General features: G+C 41.0%; 2 protein-coding genes across 5 annotated transcripts in view; one reads left to right on the forward strand and one right to left on the reverse strand.

Moving 5' to 3' along the window:
* The window catches only part of ORC5 (origin recognition complex subunit 5), a 69,610-nt gene extending 67,471 nt beyond the window's left edge, over positions 1 to 2,139 (reverse strand). The window contains exon 1 of one of the 2 annotated variants that reach the window (XM_010984815.3): positions 1,905 to 2,139. In XM_010984815.3, the coding sequence (XP_010983117.1) occupies positions 1,905 to 1,976 (72 nt within the window). In that variant the 5' untranslated portion in view covers positions 1,977 to 2,139. The remainder of the gene's footprint in view (positions 1 to 1,904) is intronic. The other variant, XM_010984814.3, reaches the window with a different exon arrangement.
* Positions 2,140 to 2,143: 4 nt separating this feature from the next.
* LHFPL3 (LHFPL tetraspan subfamily member 3) overlaps positions 2,144 to 12,706 on the forward strand; it is a 518,831-nt gene continuing 508,268 nt past the window's right edge. For all 3 annotated transcript variants that reach the window (XR_010381731.1, XR_004137725.2, XR_010381732.1), the window contains exon 1: positions 2,144 to 2,194. The gene's annotated coding sequence lies outside the window, so the exon portion shown is untranslated. The remainder of the gene's footprint in view (positions 2,195 to 12,706) is intronic.

Consider the following 12,706-nt stretch of genomic DNA (forward strand, 5'->3'; position numbering starts at 1 on the left):
TTTATACGGGAAAATACTTTCTAATGGGATATGCCTATGACAACAGCAGCCCAAATGCTAAAAATAAACAAAAAATAAATGTTTTAATAAATGAATTTTTGGGGGCAGGGTATAGCTCAGGGTTAGATTGTGTGCTTATAGCATGCACAAGATCCAGGGTTTAATCCCCAGTACCTCCATTAAACAGATCAATAAATAAATATAAAACAAATCTATTTACCTCCACCCCCCCCAAAAAAACCCCACAAGTGGAGGATTTAAAAAGATAAAAAATTTTTAAAAAATGAATTTTTTCTTACGTTTACACATAACAATCTTGTAAATTAACTAGCTCAAAAATTCTGTCTCAAGAATTAAACATATGCTTGCTGAGCATTTCTGTTATCCGAATACTCTATTTCACCTTAAAGAGAAGCATAAGACATCCTTCAGGTCATTTTTCCAAGCTACACTAAAACTCTGCCTTTCTGGAATCCTGCCACACTTGTCTGCATCCATTATTTGGTGCTTAATAATACTCCATCTTACAACATCTTTTATATTGTTACCTAGAATTGTATTGAACTCTTGCACTGTTATTTAACTTTTCACCTTCATAAACCTAACATAAACTATAATAAGCCAGGATGTGGCACAGTATCTGGAACAGAGAAGGTGCTCAGTATTTATCTGCTGAATACATAAATAAATCTGCTTAGAAATTTGAACCAGTTTTTTTTATAGTTTTTTGTCTCTCCCACATGCACAGCACCTTACAGAAAAGTGATACTAAAATTGTTAACCATGATTTCCTTTCGGGATCTACACAAAATCGATACTACTCATCTCTATTTGCCAATATTCTTTTTCAAGAGGACCACCTCTGTTTGGAGTAATCTGGGTTTGTCAACTCCAGGGAAGGAATGTACAAGGCATAACCAAGAAAGTGCTTCAATGATAAAATGCGTAACTATAACCGAAAAATTGTAACTAGGATACTGAGGATGCAGTCATTGACCTCTTAGTTCCCTAAATGATGTGCCCCTTTAGAAGGAGGGTGGTACTTTTCCACTATTACTTCACAGGCCACCCAAAACTGCCATCCCATGAGTTAGATGAAAGTAGTACTTAAAGCAAATCAGCGGCGTGGGAGGTGTGACCCTAATTCTCATTTACTCTCCTAACAGATGAGACCCAAGTCTGAATTCTTCCAAGTTTAATTAATGAGTCTGAAGCAAAATGCTCACCAAAGACCACCAGAATATAATTAAAAATAGGTTAAGAATTGAATAGGTGAATGCTGCCTCCTATGTAAAGAACTCCCTGGCTGTGTTCATCCAGAAAAACAAACAAACAAACAAACAAAAAACCACAAAACATTTAAGCTCTTCTCATAGGCATCACCTGAACTGCTAATCAAGAAGCCTAGACTGGACCTCCTCAGGGCTTCTACAACTCAGGAAAAGCCATTTAAATGTTAAACCTGAAGCACTGCTTTGCCCTCACTGGTCTGGACAAGAACCACCCATCCACACAGGACTTACACCAACTACCTCACTGAAACGTGGGAACTTACACTTGAATAAGCAACATTCTGCAAACACACCAGCTGTGCAAAATCTTGTTCAGAAGTAACCCTGGGTAGCTACCCTGGACGAACACCCTCTCAACCCTGTGGCCTACGTGTAAGAAGAGGTGCTGGACCAAGGAGCCATGGGGCAGGCCGGTCCTTCATGAGCAGTTTTCCTTAAGAGACTCCTCAGAAGTCACTCTGAGTGAGGAGTCGTGTAGACCTACACCCCTTTTCTCAACGCAAAAGCTGTCTACTGCCCCTCAAGCCAAAAGAAAATTTAAAATTCGAACACGTCCCAAACTACGGAATTGTTTGCCTCCGGGAACTGGAAAAGATAGTTGGACCACAATACCTCTCCAAACAGGGACCGCAAGGTGGACACTTGGGACTCGCGACAAAGCACCGTGTTTTCCAAGTGAGGCATTCTGGCGGGCGCCAGGGCACAGAGTAACCCCCGGCCGGCTCCGTGTTCCCAGCCTCAGCCTCACCTACGTCGGGCGCTCCGCTCTCCCGCCGGAAACCGGACTCGCGGGCTTGTGGGAGGAGCCGGCGTGGCCGTGCGTCACCGTGACGTCAGCTCGCAAGAGGCGCGTCGGCCCTGCCGTAGTCGCCGTAGTCGCCATAGTCGCCGAGGGAATAGAGGTTAGTTCTTTCGCCACTGTGGGGCTCTGTGGAGACTTTCCTGAGGGTGGGCGTCTTGGGCTGCGGTTTTTGCCATTCAGAGGTCGAGAGGATGGTGCAGGGTTGGGCGAACAGAGAAGGCGCTGGAGGGAGCTAAGGGGGCTTTTATGGGCTCCCAGTGAGCCGCTAACCTGTGTCTTCGCTTTTCCTGTGGAGACTGTGTAACCCCTTTGAGGGAGGAGAAGGCGGTTGTGGATCCGGAGCCCTCACATGGACGTGAGGAAAGCAGGCTCAGACGACCAGTGTTCTGAAAAGCTGAGGTTTAAACCTGACGACAATGTGGGAAACTATTGGCGTCCGACGCTGCAAAAAAAAAAAAAAAAAAAAAGAGACTGTGATGGAATTATAAGTCTTAGTGCAAGCCTAAAGCCGTATCTGGAAATGCCTCTCCCTCACAAGGGAAAGAAGTTCTAGTGTATGTTGGTCAGGGCCACAAGAGTTAAAAATAATGCTACTTTTAGCGTAAGCCTTTCTCGTGTATTTCTTTGTAGAACACTTAAGTAGAAACCAGACACCAGAAGATTCTAGAAATAAAACAGATAGAAGTAGACGAAAATATGTGGTGAAAAGAGGGCTTGAGGTGCTGAAGCGGCTGAGTTGAGGCCGCTGACTCCTACTGACGAACAGAGACCATTCGTTTTTAACCTTAACTTCTTTCTATAAAATAGGAGTAATAATAGCTGAGTTAAAATAATAGCTGGGTTAATAACAGCTAGGGGTAAAAGATTATATACTTAGTGCCTGGTGTACACAGATTTAAGTAGTGGACATCGTAATTGAGATCTTGTATTTCTGATAGCCAAAAGGATGTTTGGTAAGCGTCTTGTATAATTTATCAGCTAGTCGAAGTCCTATATTTAAAGCAATTCAAATGCAGTCCCCTAAGTACTTTAAGAAAGAATTATAAAGGGTACAATGGGACCATCCATCAAATCTTTCAATGTCTTTTCCTAAGGGAAGCTAGCCCTTGCCACCCTCCCAAGACTGGGTTATACATTCTTATAAGACTAAATCTTTATAGCATTCAACAAAATTATAACTAAATAATTATCTAAATGTTAGTTTTCATCTCTAGCTGCTTTGTGATGGCAGGAAACCTTGCCTTCTTCACAGATCCATTTCTAGCATTTATTATACTGCCTCGTGCATACATGAAAAGCAGTCAGTTAATAATTGTTGACCTGAGAGGAAGTGTTTTATTGCCTGGAGATGTTACAGGAAAATGAATGTGGGGCGAGAGGACTGCCATGTCCCAGGTCTTGGTTGAGTCCCTGGGATGCGTCCCACAAAATGTGGGTCCTTGGCTTTGTACAGGGAAGAATTCAAGAGTGAGCCACAGTTGAGTAAAGGTAGATTTATTCAGAAAGTTATTCCATAGGCAGAATGCAGGCTGTTTCAGAAGGCAAGAGAAAGGCCACAAGGTGTAGGGGTTGGGTGCTCAATGGATACATACTCCCTAGAGTGCAGGCAGTCTTGGAAGGTGTGGGAGAGGGAGCGAGGGAGAGGAAGCAAGGGGCAGTGTTGCTAGTTTTTATGGGATGAGTAGCTTCATATGCTAACAAATGTAAGAATTGTTACAACTGCTTTTGCGGAAGGGGCTGGGATTCTCAGGACTTGGGCCACTGCCCAATTTTGACCTATTTTGGTTAGCCTCAGAACTATCTTGGCACTGTGGGAGTGCCATTGACCATGCTAATACATATTACAATCTGTATAATGAAGCTCAAGGTCTACTGGAAGTCAAATCTCCTGCCTTCTTGGGCCTCAAAGCCTGTTGGGAGTTGAATTTTCTGCACCTTGTTGTTAATTGCTGTGTCTTTTCTTGAATGGTTGTGCCCTTCTTCCTTCCTTTCTATCTCAGACAGATTTAGAAAAAATTTCCCAGAGGAGGAGACTGGGATGCTTAGTCTTAAGAATAAGGGTTCATCTGTGAGACCAACAAATAAATTCTAAGCCAAAGAACAAAAGGACAAGCTAAAGACATAAAAAGGGCAAGTAGGCAATCCCATGCCAGGGAGTAATTACTAAAAATTACTAGCAAGTAAAAATTTTTAAGAATAAATCTAGAGTGGCAGGAGGTCATGCTGGGGACAAGTACATGTTAAGAGGAGTGAACTTCATATAGGCCACAGGGAGCCAGTGAAGAATTTGAAGCAAAGAAGCAAATGACGAGACTTGACTTTTAGGAAATTCTCTTTGGCTGCAACATGGAAAATAGAATCAATTTGTAATCAGTGTAATTATTAGCATCATTATTAGTGAAAGAAGGAGTTAGAAGGCGAACCAGAGAGATGATAGTGTGTGTGAGATTTGGCCTGATGTTACTGGCTTGGAAGTGAGAGGAATGGGGACATAAGCCAAGGAATGAAGGAGGCCTCTAGGAAGCTGGAAAAGGGAAGAAAAGGGATTCTTCCTCAGAGCCTCCAGAAAGGAATGCAGCCCTGCTGAAACCTCAGTTTTAGCCCAGTGAGACTCATTTCAGACTTCTGACCTCCAGAATCGCAAGAAGAAAAATTTGTGTTGTTTTAAGCCACTAAATGTGTGGTGATATATTACAGCAGCAATAGAAAGCTAACACCACCTGTTACTTTAGAGTTCTGATCTTTCTGCTAGGATAAAAATTTATATGCATTCCACTGATTAGTACAGTCAACCTTCTATATGTGCAGGCTCTGCATCTGTGGATTCAATCAAACTCAGATTGAATATATTGGGAAAAAAGATTTCAGAAATTTCCAAAAAGCAAAACTTGATTTTGCCAAGCTCTGGCAACTATTTACATAGCATTTACATTGAATTAGATATTATATGTAATCCAGAGGTAACAGAATATACGGAGGATGTACATTGGTTATAGGCAAATACTACACCATTTTATCTGAGACTTGAGCATCTGTGGAACCAATTTCTGTGAATGCTCAGGGACTGTTGGACTCATATTGATTAGTTTATGTAGCAATCATGTTTGGAAACAATGCAGGGATATTACATGATTAAAATGGATATTTATCTTGTTCATCAAGAGTGAAGGCCATAATACAGTATACTCTGAAGTATTATAACTTTTTCACTGCATCAGAATTATAGAACAACTCTTAAAATTACATCAAAATATAAAATGCAAAAAATGGTGGAAATTCAAGGAAAAGTTGACAAATCCAATACTGTAGCAGGAGATTTTGAAAGCACCTCTAATACGGTTAGATTAAGTGGACAAAAATAGTAAGGATATAGGAGGTTCAAAAACATAATTAACAAGCTTGATTTACCATGTGCTTCTAAGCACATGCAGCACATTTACTTAAGTTGGCCACCCTATACCAGAGTATAAAGCAAATCTAAACAAATACTAAAGGATTTGTATCATAAAGATCATAATTCTCACTGCAATGCAATCAAAATAGATGTCAATACTTAAAGATACAAAATATCCATAGGTTTGAGAATTTAAAAACATGTTTATAAGTAACTCCAGTTAAAAAAATACCAGATTTTTAAAAAATGGAGTGTGACAGTTGTTTGGGTGTTTGGGTGTTTTTTTTTTCTAATATTCTTGCTCTCCCCCTCAACTTTTGGCCTTTCCTGTGCAGTTCAGAAGTGGTCTCTGTCCACATTCTTGCCTCTCCCCCAGACACAGAATACTGCTTTTTGTGACTTGGTACCTGCGTGTCTGATTGAAGGGTGGTGGAGCGTCCTCTGTCCATCTTGTCCTTCTTCGGATTTAGGCAGGCCCTGGGCCTCAGGAGTGGTTTTTTTCTCAGTAAACCTGTCCTCCTCATTGCAGCTAAACTCTGCAGTGTGTTACTGGGGGAATCTTTGTGGACCGGTATTTCTTGCTCTGATTCTAGGAGTAGAAGTTTTCCCTTTCACCTTTGTTTCAGTTGTAGTTTCAACTTTTCACATGTACCATGAAGATGACAGGGTTTGTAGCCTTTCTTCCAAAGACTTATGACTTTTGCTTTCTACAGAACAAGGGTCCAGGCTGGGCTTTGTGCATTTCCCAGTTACCAACGTTTCTCAAAGCTTACTTCCCAGAGGAGAGGTGGCCACTCCCGTTCTCTAGACTTGCACCTCCATGGGAGGCTTTCTTTGCTCTGCCCCCCCACCTTTCTGATGGGCGTGCAGTGGAAGTCTGTGGATATGTGAGTCTGAACTCCTTTTGTGTCTGTGCCTCTAAATGAGCCACAGTCAGCCTTTAACAAATTATTTCAAATTTTAGCTGGATATTTTCACCTGCTTGGATGGCACCTGTCTTTTCCACAAGCCCCTGTTTTGCCACAGGTGAGTCAGGGCAACTGTCCCATCTCTCCTTGGAGGAGCCTATCTTCCCTTAGATGTCAGGCTACTCGATTTCCCTGTGATCTTCATTCTCTGATGGGTTAAAAAATGATTTCTTTTTAGTTTATCCAATTTCTTTTATCATTAATGTGGGAGTGGTGCTTTTTCCAGATTTTTACCATCAAGATAGTAGTGAAACTCAACTAGTTATTTTTTTAAATTCAAGCTCACAAATGTTCTCTAGTCTCATTTCCGTTTTACTCACCCTTTCTGCCCTTGGTTTGAACCTTCCACCCTGACAGCACTTTCAAGCTGCATTCCCTAAGAAACCAAACCTAAGACATCTCCCTATCTTAAGTCCAAGCCCCAATGCTGTGAAACTCCCCCAATTTTTTCAGCACAATTTTCTAATCTCTCAAGTCTTATAGGATTTATCCTTTACATTTGCTGTAGCACCTAAAAGTCTCAACCTTGTATTATGTATATTTGTGCCTATGGATTTTCAGGCACCATTTGGATGAAAATACCCAGATTCATTTAACTACTGCATTCATTAATCTAGCATTTATTGAAGACCATCATGCTGGAGTGCTGCTGGGATGCATTGTGACCAAGAGAGACATTGTACCTATCCTTGTTCAAAATATAATCTAGTGGGAAAGACAGACAGTGAGGATGTAATTAGAAGCTTATTGAGTGCTATAAATGCCAAGTCTCATTAAATAATAATAATTAGTAAAATGCTTACAGAGTGAGTAAATGAGTGGTTGAATAAATGGATGAGTAATAATCCCATCTCCACAGTTTTTCTCTCTCTTCTTTACATTACATTTAGCCTAAAATATGATGTATTTTATGGTTCCTATTGTATTATTTAATAGTTTCACTGTATATAGCCCCAGGAAATAATTTTCACAAAACTTTTTCTTTCATAGATGATCCAAAAAGTAGCTCTTTCTAAGTGTTGGGTTTTCACTACAGGACCACAGATTTCAGTACTTCATGCTCTCTGAGAGCCACTAACATATATTAGAAGGCTTTTAAAATATTCCACTGAATAGGACAAATATTTTGAAACTCACCTCTACTCAAATTCACTTCAATAACAATTTTAAAAATTATGTCACACAAAAAAATAAGGATATATAATGAAACTATATTCAAAAGTAATTTATATCATGAAATATAAGAAAATCCAATATCTGAGTGAAATTAAATCAATATTAAGTTGAAAAAGCAATTCAGTTAACTTTTCCACTGCAACAACCAGATCCATCATTTTTACATTACTTTTTTTTTGACCTTTCAGTATTGCATTTCTGAGGAAAATTTATTGGACAGACTAATTTAACACTTCTCAAAAGACATTAAATTCACTTACTAGTGAATTTTCATGATTACATTCTTACCCAAAAGACAAATGAAGCATAGGCTCTAGGGTTAAACAGACGAGTTAGAATCTTGGCTTCAACACTTGTTAACTGTGACTGTAGGCATATTGCTAGTCTAAGTCATTTTTCTCTCATCTGTAAGATAAGGGGAGGGGGGACAAAAATAAAACCTACCTCACAAGGTTGACATCTCTGTAGCTCTAGAAAGAGATGATCCCCACCCACAGTGAACTTCCTCGGCAGCTTGACTGTCCTTTTTTACAATGCAGGCACCACAAGACGAGGCAGAGATACTGCTGGCTTTGCTCAATACAGCATCTCCAGTTCCTAGAATAATGACTAGCATGTATAAAGTGATCAGCTAATATTTATCAGTTAAATGTCTGTGATACGTTTAACACAGTGCCCAGCACATGGCAAATACCCAATAAATATCATTAGGATTATAATTATTGTGTTGATTAATTAGCCTGCCCTGCTGCTTCCACAGTCATTCTGTCTCAGCAAATCAGCATTACATTTTTCCAGTTCCTTAGGCCAACAATTTTGAAGTCATTTTTTTTTTCATTTTTTCTTAATACCTCACAAATCCATCATAAATCCTGGCTCTATCTCCAAGATATTGTTGCAAGTCCCTCCTCTATGGATATCTTGCATTTCCACATGTCTCATGAGCAAGACTGTGACTGCCCTTTTTTAAGGACTATCTCACCCAAGATGCTTAGCTAGCAAACAGCTTTGGAAGATAGAGCTAGCGTCTCTCTCTGGAACAAAGGCACAGGCAAGCTTTCTGACAAATGTGATAAAGATATCTCTCTCAGAAGTAAAGTGCAGGCATGTTTAGCACCCATGGTAAAAGATTCAGGTTCCTCAAGCTCACGGTTCCCTTTCATGTAACAAAATCCTCTGCATATGCAGGTGTTATCTAGTCTGTGGAAATTGGGGCTTGGGCAACTCACACAAAAATACTGAGACTGTGACATACAGGCAAAGGTGTACATGACAGAAGATTTCCTAGAGAAAATGATGTCTGATGTAAATACTAAAATATAAAGAGTTAGCCAGGTGGATAAGAAGAATGTGTAGAAGTCCAATGCTATAAAGAGCATGAAAACGTTAGCAAAGCGGCAGATGTTTCAGCAGAGCCAGAGTGTTGAGTACAAGACGGAAAGAAGGAAATGGACGAAGAATGCTGGGGGAGAACAGAAAAAAATTTGGAGAGATAAGAGTGTCCTGGGTATAAAAGGTCATGCATGCCACAACATAAAGTTTACACATGATCTTGAAGATGATCAGGAGCCACTGAAGGATTTTGAGCATGGATCTTTGCGTCTTGGAAAGATCACAACGGCAGCAATATTGAGAACATTAAATAGGCAAGACTGAAAACACAGAGACTTTTGAAATCTGACGTAGTAAACTGGCTACGTAAAATTCAGTTTTATGTATGCACCATAATTTATTTAACCAATCACCAACTGAACCTAAAAATTATTCCTAATTTTTGTTTTTATAAAAATTTCTATGAATATACTTGTGTATAATTTTTTTTAATGGAGGTACTAGGGATTGAACTGAAGACCTCATGCTAAGCACTTGCTCTACCCCTGAGCTCTACCCCATGCACATAAATCTTGACATGTGTTGCAATATTTCCCTAGGTTAAAATCCTAGAATTGGAATTACTAGGTGGTTTCCCTCACCAGCCCCTGAGAGCTAAAGAATCCTTGCCTTGATTTATCTCTGTGTTTGTTTCAAAAGCACCTGGTATTGGACAGAGATGTTTTGCTGCTGTGCTTTAGGAAATATGCAGTGGTCAACTGCCCTGAACCAGCTCTGACTTGACCACAAGAAAGCACTGGAAGAAATGAAACCTAGAGGTGTCTGAAAGTTACCTTAGCTTCATTACCATGCTAAAATCTCTGCTGGGGCCTGGAAGAGAGAAATTTGTACTCTGTGAGGCCCAAAGAAGCTTGCACAGAGAAGTGTGGAAGACTGAAAATGTCCCAGCTGCCTCTTTTCCTAGAGCCTTGACAACATGTCTGCCTCCTACCCCTTAAAATACCCTTACTCTCCTCCCTTTGGGGAGAAAGTGTTTTGAGAGCACAAGCTATCCCTTCTCCTTAATCAGTGAATAAAGTTACTGCTCTGCTTGACTGTGTGTGGTTTTGTTTGATTGGCATTTGTGGCTCCAGGCAAAAGATCCATTGAGGGGTCACAAACCCATTGGGGATCGGTAACAAGGTCAAAATGTCTATAGATCTTGAAGACTTTTGATATATTTACCAAATTGCCTTCCAATGATTTGTTCCAATTAGCTAAACTTAGGACTTCTGAATTAAACCAGGGAGACGGAAGGAGGTGGGTGGTCACAAGCTAGTAATGCCACTTGATTCTGGGCAGAAGGAAAGTACATCCTCTCTAGGGAAAAGTGTGTCTGGACAGAGTCTCCATAGATGAAGATGTACCAATCCTAGGGCCTGCTATTGCAGGATAATATGGTGGACCAACCAAGGAGGAGGGAGCAGGCATGCCCTCCCCATTCTCCAACAGTATGGGGGAAGCAGAGGGGTGTTCTCTGAGCCTGAGGCTGCACCATCTGGAGACTTCATGAAAATCTCTCATTTGAGCAGCAGGGTTGGAGTGGATGTGTTGTGTTTCTGGCTCTGGGCCGAAGTCTTTGGGTCTTTGCAGGCAGCTGCAGCTGTAGGGTAGAGAAAGAAAAAGCCAGAGAACTAGTAGAAGAACCCCGACCAGATCCACAAAAGCTGCTCTGGGGCTGGATAAGTGGGAAAGAGAAAAGATAGAGCAGTCTTCAGGGAAGAAAACCCTCCTGGAAGGTCAGCAAGCAGGGAAAAAAAGGCTTGAAGGAGACACTGGTAGGGGGAGAGGCCTTGGGGATAGAAAATTTGATTCCCTCTAGAAATAAGTGCCTTTGTCCTTACTCTCCAAATTCATAGCCTCCCAGTCAAGAAGGTGAGGGGGGCCCACCCACACCTCTCCCCACCCACCCAGCTCTAGGGCCACTGTGCAAACAGGCCAGTCCAGAGTGAGAAGATGGCTACTCTGGTTCCATCTGTTAGGACTAGAGGAGGATGAGGGAGGATGATGAGGGAACTTGGTCGTCCATGGTCCTTGCCCTCCCACCCCAACCCCTGGGGTTGCTAATGCTTACATTGGAGGTGGTGGCAGGGGAGAACTCCAGTTACTGGACTTAGTTTTGGGACTTATGGCTAAACCATGAGAGTTCATCATGTTTCCCGGCTGACAGCTTTTAGAATGGAGGGCCAACTCTAACCAGAATGTAGTCCGAAATGGGCAAGAGGGAGTCAGACATAAAGGGGGCAATCTCTGCCCTCAGCCACTCTGCCTAGGCAGGAGCCCTGGTCACCTGGGAAAGAGGACTACAGTGGAGGGCTGGAAAAAGAATGATTCGGATAACATAGATGGCATCAGCCAGCTCTGCAGCTACTCTTCTCTGCCTCTAGATGTCGCCCTTGAAGTCAGAATAACAACTGGATCCATGAGAATTTACCACTCCAAGAACATGTAACCTACCTTGCTCCTCAGGGAAAATGACAAACCCTGCCTGGTTGAACTTAGACATATCCGACCCCCCAAAATGGAATGGTTGTGAGGTGGGAGTGAGGTGCAAATAACTGCTTTCTCTCTTCCTGTGTCAGATATATAGGAGACCAGAGGTTAGTGGCTGAATTATGATACAGCAAGTGAATTATCTGAGACTCCAGAAGTCTCTCTGTTGCCTGAACAATGAACTAGTTTGGGCCAGGAGCTACTTCCAATCTTCAAAGGAGGTGCTGCAACTTCTTACCAAGACCTCCAAGGTGCTGGGCAGCTGAGTTCCCAGAAAACTCCCTCTAAATGGCTGATATCTGAATCATTTCCTGGAAACAAAGTAATCTGTGTTGGCCTCACTGAAATTATTTTCATGCTTGCCCAGTAAAAAAGGAGAGGAGATGAAAGGGTGTCTCTTCACTGGAACTTGGTTGTGTGGCCTACAATGACATCTGTGGGGTTGAGGAAAAATTGAGACACTTAGGACTTTGCTTGGTGGCTTTGGCTTGTGAATGTCCCCCAGTAAATCTGTCCTTTACCCATGTCACATGGTACTGTAGATACTTTATCCACCTTACTAAAGTGTAGAAATGCAAAAACAAACAGATTATAAAAACAACCCAGGAGAAAAGTCTTAACAAACCACAAACAGATTTATAGTAGACTTCCTACTCAACAGTGAAGTCTAGGAGAGGAAGAATATGGATGAAGAACTGAAAGGAAATATGTATCTTGAGTTGTCTGCCCAGAAAACCTGCTTTCAAGAATGAGAGAAAAATAAATAATTTTTTGATAAATAAATGCCTAGAGAATTTGTCACCAATGGAACTATACTTAAACTACACATAAAAGTTGTACTTCAAAAAGAAGGAAAATTATATTGGAAGGAAGGTCTGAAAATGCAAGAAGCAATGGTGAGGAAAGAAAGTAGTAAACATAGTTGAATCTGAAAGATTGTCTGCAAAAAAATAATGATAATAGTAATAATGTCTAATTTGGGGTGTTAAAAAAGACAAAACTAAAACATGGGACAAAAATGACATGCAAGGTGGCAGGGAATTAATAGGCATCTAAGTGTTCAAAGACCTTTTTCAGGGGGGAATTAACATATTAACTTTAGACTTTGACATACATTCTTCTTTACATACATTGCTTTGTATAAATCATGCCTCAACTTCTTTCAAAAGGGAAAAATAAAATGTACATCTGAAAACTTTGAAAGTATATA

The sequence above is a fragment of the Camelus dromedarius genome, chromosome 7 (genome assembly GCF_036321535.1).
Source record: "Camelus dromedarius isolate mCamDro1 chromosome 7, mCamDro1.pat, whole genome shotgun sequence".
NCBI classification, from domain to species: Eukaryota; Metazoa; Chordata; class Mammalia; order Artiodactyla; family Camelidae; genus Camelus; species Camelus dromedarius.